General features: G+C 47.7%; 1 protein-coding gene across 1 annotated transcript in view; it reads left to right on the forward strand.

Annotated features, from left to right (window-relative positions):
- Positions 1-16,086, forward strand: part of plekha7b (pleckstrin homology domain containing, family A member 7b) — a 176,292-nt gene that overhangs the window by 120,581 nt on the left and 39,625 nt on the right. The window contains exons 9-13 of the mRNA XM_056278536.1: positions 1,139-1,317; positions 6,707-7,135; positions 8,293-8,833; positions 14,205-14,288; positions 14,937-15,071. Coding sequence (XP_056134511.1) covers positions 1,139-1,317; positions 6,707-7,135; positions 8,293-8,833; positions 14,205-14,288; positions 14,937-15,071 — 1,368 coding nt within the window. The remainder of the gene's footprint in view (positions 1-1,138; positions 1,318-6,706; positions 7,136-8,292; positions 8,834-14,204; positions 14,289-14,936; positions 15,072-16,086) is intronic.

Raw genomic sequence — 16,086 nt, forward strand, 5'->3', positions numbered from 1 at the left:
TCTGTCTCCCCCTCTCTCTCGTCTCTCGCTCTCTCTCTTTGTCTGTCTGTCTGTCTCTCGCTCTCTCACTCTCTTGTCTCTCTCTCTCTTGTCCCTGTCTGTCTGTCTGTCTGTCTGTCTGTCTGTCTGTCTGTCTGTCTGTCTGTCTGTCTGTCTGTCTGTCTTTCTCTCTCACTGTCTGTCTCTCGTCCCTGTCTGTCTCTGTCTCTCTCTCTCGCTTTTGTCTCTCCTCTCACTCTCTTGTCTCTCTCTCTCTCTCTCTCTTGTCCCTGTCTGTCTGTCTGTCTGTCTGTCTGTCTGTCTCTCTCTCTCTCTCGCTGTCTGTCTCTCATCCCTGTCTGTCTCTGTCTCTCTCTCTCATTTCTGTCTCTCTCTCTTTCTCTTGTCTCTCTCTCTCTCTCTCTCTCTTGTCCCTGTCTGTCTGTCTGTCTCTCTCTCTCGCTGTCTGTCTCTCATCCTTGTCTGCCTCTCTGTCTCTCTCTCTTTCTCTTGTCTCTCTCTCTCTCGTCTCCGTCTCCCCCCCTCTCTTTCTCTTGTCTCTCTCTCTCTCTCTCTCTCTCTCTCTCTCTCTCTCTCTCTCTCTCTCTCTCTCTCTCTCTCTCTCTCTCTCTCTCTCTCTCTCTCTCTCTCTCTCTCTCTCCCTCTTTGTCTGTCTGTCTCTCGCTGTCTCTCTTGTCTCTCTCTCTCTTGTCCCTGTGTCTGTCTGTCTGTCTGTCTCTCTCTCTCTCGCTGTCTGTCTCTTGTCCCTGTCTGTCTCTGTCTCTCTCTCTCATTTCTGTCTCTCTCTCTCTCTCTCTTGTCCCTGTCTGTCTCTGTCTCTCTCTCTCATTTCTGTCTCTCTCTCTCTCTCTCTTGTCCCTGTCTGTCTGTCTGTCTGTCTGTCTCTCTCGCTGTCTGTCTCTCATCCTTGTCTGTCTCTCTGTCTCTCTCTCTCATTTCTGTCTCTCTCTCTCTTTCTCTTGTCTCTCTCTCTCTCCCTTGTCCCTGTCTGTCTATCTGTCCCTCTCTCTCGCTGTCTGTCTCTCATCCTTGTCTGTCTCTCTGTCTCTCTCGTTTCCGTCTCCCCCTCTCTCTCTTTCTCTTGTCTCTCTCGTTTCCGTCCCCCCCCCCCCTCTCTCTCTCTCTCTCCACCTGATAGGCGAGCCACACCGGGATGCGGTCCTACATTTACAATAAGAACTCTGTGATTGGCTCACAGGCAGAGCACTGTGGGATGCGGACGTACTTCTTCAGCGCGGACACGCAGGAGGACATGAATGGCTGGATCCAAGCCATGAACCAGGCTGCACTGATGCAGCAGACTCACACCGTCAAGAGGTTAGTCTCCGCTCTACAGCAGGCTGCGCTGCTCCCACCGCCTGGGCAGCCGGCGCCTGTTAGACGTTGGTGCAGTCCGCCGTTAACAACACAGACTGTGCATTGCCCCAGTGCAGGGCAATGCAGTATACACAACTACTGTTGTGTGGTAATTGAACTTATAGTGCTGAATTGCTGTTGCAGATGTGCGGCCAAATGTGCATGTGTTGAGGTTGTCATGATTTGAAAGTGTCATGCGGTAATACAACTCTTTTTCACAGTACGTGTGAGTAAGCCAATCCTTTTTTAAAAATTGTTTTACATTTTATCCCCCCCCCCTTTTTTTTTTTCTTCTCCCAATTATACTTAACCAATTACCCCACCCTTCTGAGCCATCCCAGTCGCTGCACCACCCCCTCTGCCGATCCGGGGAGGGCTGCAGACTACCACATGCCTCCTCACCTGACAGTGAGGAGTTTCACCAGGGGCACGTAGCGCGTGGGAGGATCACGCTATTACCCCCAGTCCCCCCCCCCCAAACAGGCGCCCTGACCGACCAGAGGAGGCGCTAGTGCAGCGACCAGGACACATACCCACATTCGGCTTCCCACCCGCAGACACGTCTGATTGTGTCTGTAGGGACACCCGACCAAGCCGGAGGTAACACGGGGATTCGAACCAGCGATCCCTGTGTTTGTAGGCAACAGAATAGACTGCCACGCCACCCGGACGCCCACTTTGTTATTTTCATCCCAGGTTATTCTTGGCCTTCGTGGGCTTCATTTGGCTCCCCGCAGTTTGCGGCTCTCCACAGAAGGTCCAGGAGTAGACCCCATCCCTGTCAGTCCGTAGTGTGGGTGGAGATGTTCCCGTGTGTATTGATGTGCTGCTTCTGGCTGCTGCGTTGATGGGTTTTGCCCACTACCAGATGAAGGGGATACACTTCTGGAGCAAACTGTTTTCAAATAGTTTGACACCATCAGGTCACAGTACAATACACCGGTAAAAAAAAGCGTGTCTCTGTATGGTTACAGTGCACGCCACATCCCAGAGAGCAAAACTGCTGCGGCCCGGACCCGTCCCACACCCGGCACTTTCATCCGGGCCCACGTACCGCGTGGAATGATGGCACTTTGGTGGTCCGCTCCTTTTTACCAGATCTGGGCCAGAACCAAGCCATAGCAATGCCACATGTGCCACATATTTGCCAAAGGTGGCCCATATTGATATTTGGGCCATATTCACCATTTACCACACGGGCCACTTCAGGCTCACATCCAGATCACATGTTGCCGAGAGCGCCGCATCACTGCCAAAAAGGCCCACATTTGATTTGGCACATTTGGGCCATATTTGGTAGTATACACGTGGACCACTTCAGGCTCACATCCACTTTGTCAGGGCCAGAAGAAGGCCATCAGTAGTCCACATCCGGGGGCTATCTGGGATAGTTGTAACTGTTGGTGGTTCAGTCCCAGCCGGGGACTTTTGTTGCATGTCATACCCCCCCCCCACATGTACGGTCTGCCTCTTCAGTAACTGCATGTGATGGTTAAGGTAGATCCTCCGCACGTGGGACGTGAGATGGGACGAGAGCCAATGACGCATAGTCTGGATGAGCTGTGCCATACTGCCATCTAGTGGCTAACACTGTTCAGTGCTCTTAAAAATGTTATGGAAAGCGCCCGACTCATATATTTTAAATCATAAAGATTTACAAGTGAATAAAAAGGCTTTACTGACGCTTCCCATTGCTGGCATTTCAAGACCAATGAACGTCAGAGTCATGTACTTTTTTTGTCATCCGCTTCCGGTGTGGGAAGATGGCGGCGCGACATTACGTTTGCAGCGGCCTGTGTCACCCAGCCAGCACCGGTGTGAGAAGATGGCGGCGCCCACTCATATTTGCGGCGTCCTCAGCCAGTACCGTCTTTGTCCACGTCTGCGTCTAAGTTTTGTCTTCGTTTGGTGGCTGGGAGAGCTGGCGCTGGATCGGCTGGGGGAGCTTGGTCCGCTTCGTCCGGTGGGCCCAGGGACCACGGCCCCTGCCTGGAGCTGCGCCCGAGGAGGAGACGCCGAGGGCGGTCTGACAGGACGCGGAAGCGGGGCGGGCTAAGCTAACTGCTAGCTCATGCAGACCCGCGGTTCCCACAGTCATGCTGGCTGGCGTTCCTTCTCTGGACAGTGTTTTTTTTTTTTTTTTTTTTAATTTAGTTGGATATGTGTGTTAGTGTGGGTATGTGTGTTAGTGTGGATATGTGTGTTAGTTTGGGTATGTGTGTTAGTTTGAGTATGTGTGTTAGGTTGGATATATGTGTTAGTTTGGGTATGTGTGTTAGGTTAGATATATGTGTTAGGTTGGATATATGTGTTAGGTTGGATATATGTGTTAGGTTGGATATGTGTGTTAGGTTGGATATGTGTGTTAGTTTGGACATATGTGTTAGGTTGGATATGTGTGTTAGTTTGGATATGTGTGTTAGTTTGGGTATGTGTGTTAGTTTGAGTATGTGTGTTAGGTTGGATATATGTGTTAGTTTGGGTATGTGTGTTAGATATATGTGTTAGGTTGGATATATGTGTTAGGTTGGATATATGTGTTAGGTTGGATATGTGTGTTAGTTTGGACATATGTGTTAGGTTGGATATGTGTGTTAGGTTGGATATATGTGTTAGGTTGGATATGTGTGTTAGTTTGGATATGTGTGTTAGTTTGGGTATGTGTGTTAGGTTGGATATATGTGTTAGGTTGGATATATGTGTTAGTTTGGATATGTGTGTTAGGTTAGATATATGTGTTAGTTTGGGTATGTGTGTTAGTTTGAGTCTATGTGTTAGGTTGGATATATGTGTTAGGTTGGATATGTGTGTTAGGTTGGATCTACATATGTGTTAGGTTGGATATGTGTGTTCTTGTGGTTTTTGGATGTGGTTTTGTCTTTGTGTTGTACTGCTGTGGGCTGGGGGAAACAGCAATTCGTTTCGAAGTGACATTGTTCCTGATTCCTGAATTTGTAGCTGCTTATTCTAATCGTCACTATCTGTTGGACTGTCGAAGAAAAAATGAAATGGCACACAGGGTTTGACATCTTCACCATATCAACAAAAAGAAGGCAGTCAGCAGAGACTCTGAAGAACGAGGCCATTTACTGTGGCTTGCAAACAGCTATAGAAGGTCAGTTTCATAGAGGGCCTTTACCAACAGATGGCGCAACGCCAATTACTGTAATGCAGGTTCACTAATACGGGTTTTCTACTCTGGTGGTGCAGGTGCTGAACAGCAGCATTCGTTTCAAATGGGTTTCGGAAGGATTTAGAGTGGTCATACACCACTGCACTTACCAGCATCACCACAGGTGTCAGTACGGTACCTGAGAATCTTTATCTGTTTTGGGCCAGGATCACAGGGTAAAGTCCATCCATCCATTATCCAACTCAGGGTCGCGAGGATGCTGGAGCCTATCCCAGCAGTCATTGGGTGGCAGACGGGGAGACACCCTGGACAGGCCGCCAAGCCATAACAGGGCCAACACACACACACACACACACACACACACACACACACACACACACACACACACACACACACACATTCACACCTGGGGACAATTTAGTAGGCTGATTCACCTGACCTACATGTCTTTGGACTGTGGGAGGAAACTGGAGCACCCGGAGGAAACCCACGCAGACACAGGGAGAACATGCAAACTCCACACAGTAGACGACCCGGGACGACCCCCAAGGTCGGACTACCCTGGGGCTCGAACCCAGGGGGTGACTGCGCTAACCACTGCTTAAAATAATATTTGGCAATTGCAGAAGGGACTCTTAAAAAGAAGTACTTATGAATAATATCACATAGTACACAGGCACAGGCCGTCAACATTTCCTACAGTGTCCTTCTTGATGTTATTATTTCACTGCGTGGTACATCCGAATACAGCGTTTAATTAGTTGAAATACACTTGTCGATCCTCTGTCTCCCTTTCAAACTGTACCTTTCTCAAAACAGATGCACAGTGATGAGCAACCCGAAAATCTGGGTGATTAACAAGAAGCACCACGTCCCGCATGTTCCCCCGTGGAGCCAAACCAAGCAGAAGTCTCATCATTACAGTGGACCGAGAAGAGCCGCTAGCTGCCCAAAACTATTTGTTCAAGACTAAATGGTTGTCGTTCTTCACCGGGGAAACAGTCAGCACACTGCCCGCCTGCCAACAGCCCCGCACGCCTCCAGTGGGTTTAAAACCTATTGAGAAAGCTCCTTGTCGTCTGTCATATCTCCTCAGACAAACTCGGCCGGGAGTCTGGGAAGCTCTCCTCTCTCTGTGACCGCAGTGGAAATTACACTCGGGGTCACTTCGGGGTAATTGAAGTGCCGACGGTGGCTTATTATCCCCTGCTTAGTGCTCTGTGATCCACCTGTTTCAGCTGGTGTTCTTCATCATACTGTGTCGGGAATTGAAAGAGCTGCTCAGGAGGCGCTTATAGGAGGATGTGCTGCAGTGTGGGAACTCGGTGTTATGAAATGGCATTTAGAGCACCGCAGTCCTCTACAATTTAACAAATATATGAATGACACAAGGGCAGCACGGTGGCGCAGTGGTTAGCGTGGTCGCCTCACAGCAAGAAGGTCCTGGGTTCGAGCCCCGGGGTAGTCCAACCTTGGGGGTTGTCCCGGGTCATCCTCTGTGTGGAGTTTGCATGTTGGCCCCGTGTCTGTGTGGGTTTCCTCCGGGTGCTCCGGTTTCCTCCCACAGTCCAAAGACATGTAGGTCAGGTGACTCGGCCAAACTAAATTGTCCCTAGGTATGAATGTGTGTGTGTGTGTGTGTGTGGGCCCTGTGTGATGGCCTGGCGGCCTGTCCAGGGTGTCTCTCCGCCTGCCACCCAATGACTGCTGGGATAGGCTCCAGCATCCCCGTGACCCTGAGAGCAGGATAAGCAGTTCAGATGATGGATGGATGCATGGATGGATGAAACAGAATGGTCGGGTGGGATTTTGTGAGGGGAGGGTAACAACAGCCAGGTATTTTAAGAAGAACGTGGACATTTACGTGCTGCTGGCTTGGTAGAAGATCACTCACCTTTTCTCAGTCTCGGCTACATTCACTGGACGTTTTTGTTAGTGGACGCCTTCAAGTGCAGGTCTGCAGGATGGTGTGACTGAAGAAATATGCTATTTGTCAGGACGATGAAAACATAATTTTTACTAGGAATTTCTATAACAACTTTAAATTGCTGTAAAATGAGTGCGGATGAAAAAAGCCTAAAATGAATGAAAAGAAATTTGTAACATCATGCTACCTTTACCCTCACTGTATGAGATCACACAATAGGAGAGTAATGACAACATTTTGATAATATATTCCTGTTTAACTCCACCCACCCCTCTTCTTTCTTCTAACAGGGAGGTGGAGAGGCCAGAGAAGACTGTTCAACAAGCAGTCCCTCAGACCAATCACATCACCTTCAGCCACAACGCCCTCCCGTCAGAGGGCCTCCATCGGCCCGACAGGAAGGAGCACCAGGACAATGGCGTTCGACTGGCTCACGGAGAGGAAGTGAGGTACGGGTTGGAGAGCCAAGGTAGACCCGGCCAGCCCGCCTCAGAGGACAGAGTCGAGGGACACTCCCCAGAACCCGTCCTCGGATCCTCCCACAAGAATGGCCAGCAGACACCGGGCCAAATGGCCCATCTTGCAGGACAGAATGGGAACGTTGCCCATAAGAAAGGCTTCATTCCTCGGACAAACACCGAGAAACAGGTCCAGAGGAAGACCGCTATGGCTCAGGTGGAGCATTGGGTCAAAGTTCAGAAAGGGGAAACACCCAAAAGGTCAGTTAAGATTTTCATGTAATCGTTTTGAAAAGACCAACATTTAAAAACAACATCAGGACCACCTTAAATTCAGATTCAAGATTCGAAATTTATTGCCATATCAACTTTACAGTAGATTATGAATTTGTTTCAGTGTGCTTAAACATAACAACAGTAGGCAACCACACAATACATACAAGGCGTGTCCACAAAAACATACTGTCACAATTATAATGCAGTTAATGCAACCATATGTCCCATGCCCTTGTAGGGACAAATTAAGTGCATGTGTATAAGGACTTGTACATTCAGTGAAGCATTTAGGATGTGGATTGCTGCAGGGTCAGCGCTGCTGTAGAAGCGAGATGTTCTGGTCTTGATAAGGGAGGTGATTGAACAAAGTTGTGGTATTAGTCACTCAAGTTTCCAAACACTGCTGAAAAGTTGGTGGGGGGGGGAATCACTTCTGAGTGAATATTGCCCTCTAGTGGTTGATATAATCTTAACATTGCACTAACTACTACTACTACTACCACTGCTACTACTACTACTACTACCTTCGACTGCTCCCGTTGGGGGGCGCCACAGCGGATCATTCGTTTCCATCTCTTCCTGTCCTCTGCATCTTCCTCTGTCACACCAGCCACCTGCATGTCCTCCCTCATCACATCCATAAACCTCCTCTTTGACCTTCCTCTTCTCCTCTTCCCTGGCAGCTCCATATTCAGCATCCTTCTCCCAGTATACCCAGCATCTCTCCTCCACACATGTCCAAACCATCTCAATCTTGTCGCTCTTACTTTGTCTCCAAACCGTCCAACCTGAGCTGTCCCTCTAATATACTCCTTCCTAATCCTGTCCTTCTTCATCACTCCCAGTGAAAATCTTATCATCTTCAACTCTGCCACCTCCAGCTCCTCCTCCTGTCTCTTCATCAGTGCCACTGTCTCCAGACCATATAACATAGCTGGTCTCACTACCATCTTGTAAACCTTCCCTTTAACTCTTGCTGGTACCCTTCTGTCACAAATCACTCCTGACATGCTTCTCCACACTAACGCTGTACTATTTTGAAACTTTATTTTCTTTTTTATATACAGAAGCACTTACGCACTGGTCATATTTGATTATATGTATAATATAGTGAGACGTTACTCATTAACTATGCTCTTCAGCACTCCCTCTGCTGAGTACAGTCTACCCCGCCGGACACCTCCCATGAAGCCAAAAGCCAGCACAGTGGATGTGGCCTACCAGTCATTGCCAAAGACACCCCATCTCCCATCTGGCAGCAGTTCTCCTCCAGTGACCAGCAACCTGCCCAGTGACTACAAGTACGCCCACGACCGGCTCAGCCACTTTCGGATGTCCACAGACGAGCGGATGGCCAACAAGGAGGGCATGGTTTGGCAGCTGTACGAATGGCAGCAGCGCCAGCAGTTCCGTCACGGCAGCCCCACTGCACCCATCTACACAGGCCCGAACTTCATGGACGCCTCCGCTTTTAGGGTCACTGTGGAGATGCCCCGCTCCATCTCTGTGCCCCCGTCGCCTTGTGAAGTCCCCCCGTCCGTTCCGTCCACCTTTAAACCCCTCTCCCCCCGCAGGCCACACACTCCTTCAGATCGGCTGACCGTCCGGCCCCTGGAGGACCCACTACCTGGGGAAAGCACAAGACCCAGCTCCCCTGGACATGCCTGCACCCAGCTCTCTCAGGTAGGACCTTGGAAACAATTTAAAATGAATCTAAATTATATTTTATTATTTTCAAATGTCATTATAAAGGTACGTTATTTATAAATCGTATTATATCAGGTATAATTATACCATCCATCAACCTCATCATGTAACCTTCCTCTCTGCATCAAACTCAGTCCGTGCTCTCTGTCCACTTTCATGACGAAGATTTTTGTTTTAAGTTTAGGGACGGAGATAAATGCACCTGTGAGCAATACTTAGCATTACTCAACCCAAAAGCAAAGCCATGTGACTGACAAAAATAGATAATGTTCAGTGACTAAAATGACTAATATGAATGCACGATCTCCAAACCTTCACATCGGATAGCGCCAGCTACACCAGTTGCAGAATTATGTGATGAAATTATCTTTTTTGCCTCTGGCTGGGGCACAATGTCAGCCAGCGAGTGCGATGGCCCTAGAGCAACAGGGATTAAATATCTAGACCTCCTAGCTCAAGAAAACTACAGCAGATGTGGCTGCACAGGGATCGACTCCTGGCCACCTCTTACAGCCTCAGTCAGCACATATACACACTGGACTTGGATTTTTTTTTTCAAATTCCCCCCACCCCCCTTCTCATCAATTGTATCGGGCCAATTACCCCACTCTTCCCAAGCCGTCCCAGTCGCTGCTCCACCCCCTCTGCTGATCCGGGGAGGGCTGCAGACTATCACATGCCTCCTCCCATACAACTGGAGTCGCCAGCCACTTCTTTTCACCTGACAGTGAGGAGTTTCACCAGGGGGACGTATCGCGTAGGAGGATCATGCTATTCCCCCCAGTTCCCCCTCCCCCCTGAACAGGCACCCTGACCGACCAGAAGAGGCGCTAGTGCAGCGACCAGGACACATACCCACATCTGGCTTCCCACCCGCAGACAACGGCCAATTGTGTCTTTAGGGATGCCCGACCCAGCTGGAGGTAACACGGGGATTGAAACTGGCGATCCCCATGTTGGTAGGTAATGGAATAGACCACTGCGCTACCCGGACACCACTAGACTTGGAGTTGGTTGTTGTCTGGTGTTCAACCACCCTAAGTTCTCCCACACAACTCCCCTTCTCTTGTCCCTACACTGGCTCCCAGTAGCTGCTCGCATCCAGTTTAAGACTCTGGTGCTGGCCTACAGGGCAGTGAAAGGAACAGCTCCTTCCTATCTCCAGGCCATGGTCAAGCCCTACACCCCCGCCCGACCACTTCGCTCTGCTGCCTCGGGACGCCTGGTTGCCCCGTCGCTCAGAGGCCCCTGCTGCCGATCGACCCGGTCGAGGCTCTTTTCTGTCCTGGCCCCACAGTGGTGGAATGAACTCCCCACTGATGTCAGGACAGCGGAGTCGCTGCCCATCTTTCAGTGCAGGTTGAAAACTCACCTCTTCAAGAACTACAACCCTGTTACTTGTTCTTAGCACTTATTGTATTCACTCATTTCACAAAAAAAAAAATCTCTTTCTTGCACTTTTGCTTTAGCACTGGTTTTGCTCTTAGATGCTTGTTTAGATGCATTTATGACCTCTGATGACCAGTATTTTCCTGATTTCCTATATTAAATGATGCACTTATTGTAAGTTGCTTTGGATAAAAGCGTCGGCTAAATGACTGTAATGTCATGTAATGTAATTTCAACAATCAAGTCAATGTTAGTCATGAAAAACATCAAACTGTTGCTGCTGAATATATGATATCTCTGTAAGCCAAGGCAACATGAAAATATTGCTTGCTATGCAGCAGATATTGGTGGAGAGAGTCCGGCTGAGTCATGAGTGGCAGGATGCCGTCCCGCTGTGTCTGAACGAGGTCGTAACCGCTGACTCAATGCAATGTGTCTTTATTGATTTTACCACTGAGAAATGTAAAGTAGGCCATGAACATAATGTAATTACATGTTTCTTACTGATCTAGCTGACCAGTTTCCTGTACTCTTCTCCCTTTTTTCCTTAGGTTGTGCATTCATCTGCCTCCTAATGCCCAACGTAGCTCCCTTCCTTCTTTGTTTGCAGCATCATCAGCCATAATTAACCACGTCATACATTCCCCTGCCTTGGTGTAATATTCACACCTGCTAGTTTCAGCCATCATTCGCAATATTATAATTTGTTATGCAAATACACTAATTTTACAACATCTTGGAGCTTTTCTTTGGTACCATCGCTATGTTTGGGTCCATGCCAGAACAGTTTTGACAGATAATTCTCCATTTTTTATCTCATTGGGTGACATAGAGGCAGAACATTATTTTTTCATGTTTACATTTCATTTTTCCCTTTACTTTGGCCAACCTCAAAAAATAAAAACACAGATGCAGATGATGGAGACAAGTTTTAATTATAAAGAACAAAAATATCATTCAGTCAAGGAAAAAAAAAATCAAGCCATCAGGCTGAAGAACGAGGCCTTTTGGGCATGGTTAGCCCAGTGGGAGATTGACAGGCGGATTGGTGCAGCATCAGCAGTAATGCGGACGTTGTACCGGACCGTTGTGGTGAAGAGGGAGCTGAGCCGGAAGGCAAAGCTCTCAATTTACCAGTCAGTCTTGGTTCCAACCCTCACCTATGCTCATGAGCTTTGGGTAGTGACCGAAAGGGTGAGATCACGGATACAAGCGGCTGAAATGGATTTCCTCTGTAGGGTGTCTGGGGCTCAGCCTTAGAGATAGGGTGAGGAGCTCGGACATCCGGAGGGAGATCAGAGCTCCTTCGCGTCGAAAGGAGCCAGTTGAGGTGGTTCCGATATCTGATAAGGATGCCTTCTGGGTGCCTTCCTTTGGAGGTTTACCGGGCATGGCCAACTGGGAGGAGACCCCGGGGTAGACCCAGAACTCACTGGAGGGGCTACATGTCCAATCTGGCTTAGGAATGCCTTAGGATCCCCCAGGAGGAGCTGGAGGGCGTTGCTGGGGAGAGGGAGGTCTGGAGTGCGCTTCTTAGCTTGCTGCCACTGCGGTCCGACTGCAGAAGCGGCTGAAGATGAGTTGAGATTAAAAATATCATTCTATTCCGGCAAGGCGACGCTCTTAGCAGCGGTCTATATCAACTTTCCCATCAGTTTCTTTTTCTGGCAGAGAGCGCTTTTCAGAATTCTTTATTTTGGAGGAGTCTTGGCTTGACATCTGGCGAAACTGTGTAAATGTGCACGATGAGGTCTGCATGTGGGCCTGCAGTGAAACACACTTACACGTGTGTGTGTCTGCAGTGAAGCACATTTACACATTTACACATGTGCACAGTACTCACTTTAACTCTCTGTAGACGCTTAGAGAAAGAAGTTCTCAGCACAGATTTCGTGTACCTCTTTTGAAATAGAAATAAACCAGTGTACTTTTACTTAACTTTTGTTGTACTTGCAAAAGGCGAACTTGACAATTGTATACTTGAACTTTACTTGTACCCAGACTTGTTGAATGCTCTATACTTTTGATAAAAAGTACAACGATGAAAAAGGCGGACACTGGTACTTTACATGAAACGTTGACTTAATAGATATTTCTGTGTACTTTATGTACTCACAAGTCATTCTAGTTGCTCGAAGTTACAGTTCTTTTTATACTAAAGTATACTTTATAGATTGTGCTTAAAGTATATCTTTTTTCTTTTACTCTGATTCTGATTCTGGCTTTCACACGGGTAGTGTTGATGCTGATTTCATTGGATGGAAGGCTTTTTGTCCCTCACCGTCTGAGCGACTGACTGCTTCATTAGAAGGGCACAATATGCTAAAACGTGCTTTATTTATGTATGGGCTGACAACACTAAAGCCAGAGACCCATGTTTTGATGGGATCTGGATTATGCCCTCCAGACCTCATGTGTGTACCAATACTCAGTCGTCGCTGGCTGGGTCTTTACCATCAAAGATATCAGTACCCTGTCATCGGCATGGACAACTGTTCAGCCTGTGTTTCTCATGTAACATACCCATCAACTCCCCGGAGTACAAAGGTCTCATTCTCACGATGGCTTTACATAGTGCTATTGACGTCGGTGCCTATTGGCAATGAGGGGCGTGATGAGTTGTCTCGCAAACAAAGTTTCGGCATGGGAAGATTAGCATGAGAAGGCTTTGACTTCCCACTGCACACACTTTGAAGCTCATGTGAATCACCCAGTCATTCACAGCCCACACCCAGGCCGTCGTCCACAGGTGGTGTGTGTGTGCAAGCTTGCCACTCCCCCATTCCCCAAGCCATCCCAATGCTGACACACACACACACACACACACACACACACGCACAACCAGTCATGCACACACACCACCATCACCACAGCATAGTGAACGAGGGGCTGCCCCGCCGTCCACACCCTGCGCTACCTCCCAACCACACCCTCCACATGTGAGGAGCTCTCTCTGCAAGCCACCACCACATTGGCCAACACGCTCGAGCCCCATAACCAGCCCAGCAGCTTTACACAAGTAAACAAAGTGTCACAGACGCACTGCTTCTTCATCATTCACCCCAAGTGCCGTGTCGCTAATTACGAGTCTCGAGCGGAATGATACACAATTAAGGAAAACACTGCACTGGGAGTTACATCTGTAACAAAGGGAACCGCAGCGGCGGTGTGAGACAGTCCGAGGCAGCGATGGTTTATGGGAACTAAATTTAGTTGGCAAGATGAAGTTAGTTTTGGTGGACCCAGCATCTTTTGAGGCGGGCGGTGTGCTCTGGCTGGAGCACGCCTGCGTTAAAAAGCATTCTACGTACCTCTGTGGAATATCATTAAAGAGTGTGTTTTATTAGCCGCTAATCCAATTTGCCCAGGGCTCCTCAGCACCCTATAAACATCTCCACTGTATCTCAAACATCAGCAGCGGTCTCTTTCTTCTGATCTCGCATTTAAATAAAAAACCTATTATGCAGCAAAAAAATAGTGGCATGGGAATCTCCAAGGGAAGGGCTTACAGTGCTTCTCTTGCTGGTAGCAAACAAATGTTATTTTAAGAAAGCAGGTTTGGGATAATTTATGTGTAGTTAATTAAATCTCTTGTTGTTTGTGTCCTTTTAAGGTTCTGTTATGGGCCCAGCTTCACTAATTCTGTGTGTTAAGCAAAAATGTCAGATTTCGCAAGCCCAGTAGCGTCGAAAAAACTCGGGGCACACCTTGTTTCAGAGACGGGTGGGGAGGGGATAAAACGGAGTAATGGATAGATGGATGAATAAATCTGCTGTGTGCGCAAATTTGTTGGCAAACTTGTGAAACAGTGCGTCCGAGGGCTGTGTGGTTGGGCTAACAATCTTGCTCGTAGCGCAGCCCTTCTATCAACCTTGAAAATTCAGTAGCTGCTTGGCGTTCAGGTGTGTTTGGTTTGGAAGGACATTTGGATTGAGATGGTTTTTGTGTTGGTCCACAGACTTGTCAGGTTGAGAGGAGGTCGGTGCCAGCCATGGGCTACATCACGCACACGGTCAGCGCACCCAGCCTGCACGGTAAAACGGTATGTTCCTCCATCACATCTGCTCATTTACTGAGTGACAAGTACAAAACGTGTACCCCAACCTCACATCCACATACATGGTACAAAAGGCAGATGATGTCTACCACACTTAGAAGAGAATACCAGTCTGATTAAAAAAAAATTTCTATTTAGTTTATGGCAGCCTGACCAAATTCTATGAGGAAGAACAATTCAGTCCAAACACTGAAATCAAACAATCAGCATTTAAACCTGTGAGAACCTTCAGACATGAAGCCTAGAGTTGTTCCATATGTTTAAAATAGGAGACAGATTTTCCCACTCAGGGCTTGTTTGAGATTTTAAATTTCAAATTAGCTTTGTAGTAATAACTCCTGCATCCCAGGTATCTCCACTAGCTAATGGAAACTCTTATTGTCCATCCTACATTGTTGTAAATGGAGCAGCTCCAAGAACTTGAGGTTGTCAGTGTAATTTGGCAATGAGCGTCTTGTACGTAATGGAAGGTAATGGTAGCTTAAATGTGTTGGCTACTCTTCCACACCACTCTCTCAGCTTCTGTTATTGCTTAGCCACTGTTTTGGCCCGTATGGCATGGTTTTGAAGAATTTTCTCTTACCTTTCTGCCCTTCGCTGGCCCCTCGCCCATAATCCTGGTCCTGGCTACAGCCAGAGGAGCTGACCTTACTCCTCATTCAGCTCCGGAGGCACCAGGCCAAGATGGCTGAGGTTCACAGCCCCGGCGATGCGTTCATTCACCTGCAGAACCACCGGCACAACGGCCTTCTAGCCCCCAGCCTGCAGGTCAGGGGCTCTCCCATCTGCCCAGCCTCCCCTCCAGCACACTGCAGCCCCATGCCAGTGCCTTACTATTGCCCCTCTCCCCAGCCAAACCCAACCCTTCTTCCCTCATCATTCATAAGACTGTGCGATCTTTTGGGATTGCTTTTCTGTGTTGTTGATTTCACCTTTTTCAGCATGAACTGCATTGCACTGCAGAGTAGATTTCAGAGTGTCTGTTGGCCAAACACCGGTCTGTATCCTCTGTTAATCTCTGTAAGTCACTTAAAAGCGCTTATGTCTTTTTATTATTTTTTGGAAAACAGGAGTATGCCACGTTTCAAGCATGTTGCTCATTTACTTGTGAATGGTGCCTGTATTTTGAAAACTGTTTCTGTTGTTTGAGAACTGTGCAAGTTTAGACTGCGGAAATGACAAATGTGCGATGAAAGTCACAACATGTCTTGAACGACAACACCTCATTACATGTTTCTACAGTGCATTTCTTCCTAGAGACATCAGTATTTATTGCTTAAAGGCATCCATGAGGTCACAGTCTCTTCCTCTTAGACCCGGTCCAAACACCAGATCACTGCTCTCAGACCAGCAGACCAGCCTGAAGCTGCTGTGCTGCTCCGCAATGGAAACTCTCAATGGAAACTATCAGAGAAGGTGGAATCAGTTCATCTGGACACGTTTATTGAGAGAGAAACGTTTCATCATCATCTAAGTGACCTTTTCAGACTGAAGATGTCACTTAGATGATGATGAAACATTTCTGTCGATAAACATAGTCAAGGCAAGTCAATTTTATTTGTGTAGCCTGATATCACAAATTTGCCTCAAGGGGCTTCACAGCAACACAACATCCTATCCTTACCCCTCGCATCGGATAAGGAGCAACTCCCTAAAAAAAAAACCTTTCAACAGATTGCTAAATTATTTTAACAATGTTTAACAGCTTTTTTTATATGTCAAATATATTATTTTTGAATATAATATATATATATATATATAATAATATATGTATATATGTAAA

The sequence above is a fragment of the Lampris incognitus genome, chromosome 4 (genome assembly GCF_029633865.1).
Source record: "Lampris incognitus isolate fLamInc1 chromosome 4, fLamInc1.hap2, whole genome shotgun sequence".
Taxonomy (NCBI): Eukaryota; Metazoa; Chordata; class Actinopteri; order Lampriformes; family Lampridae; genus Lampris; species Lampris incognitus.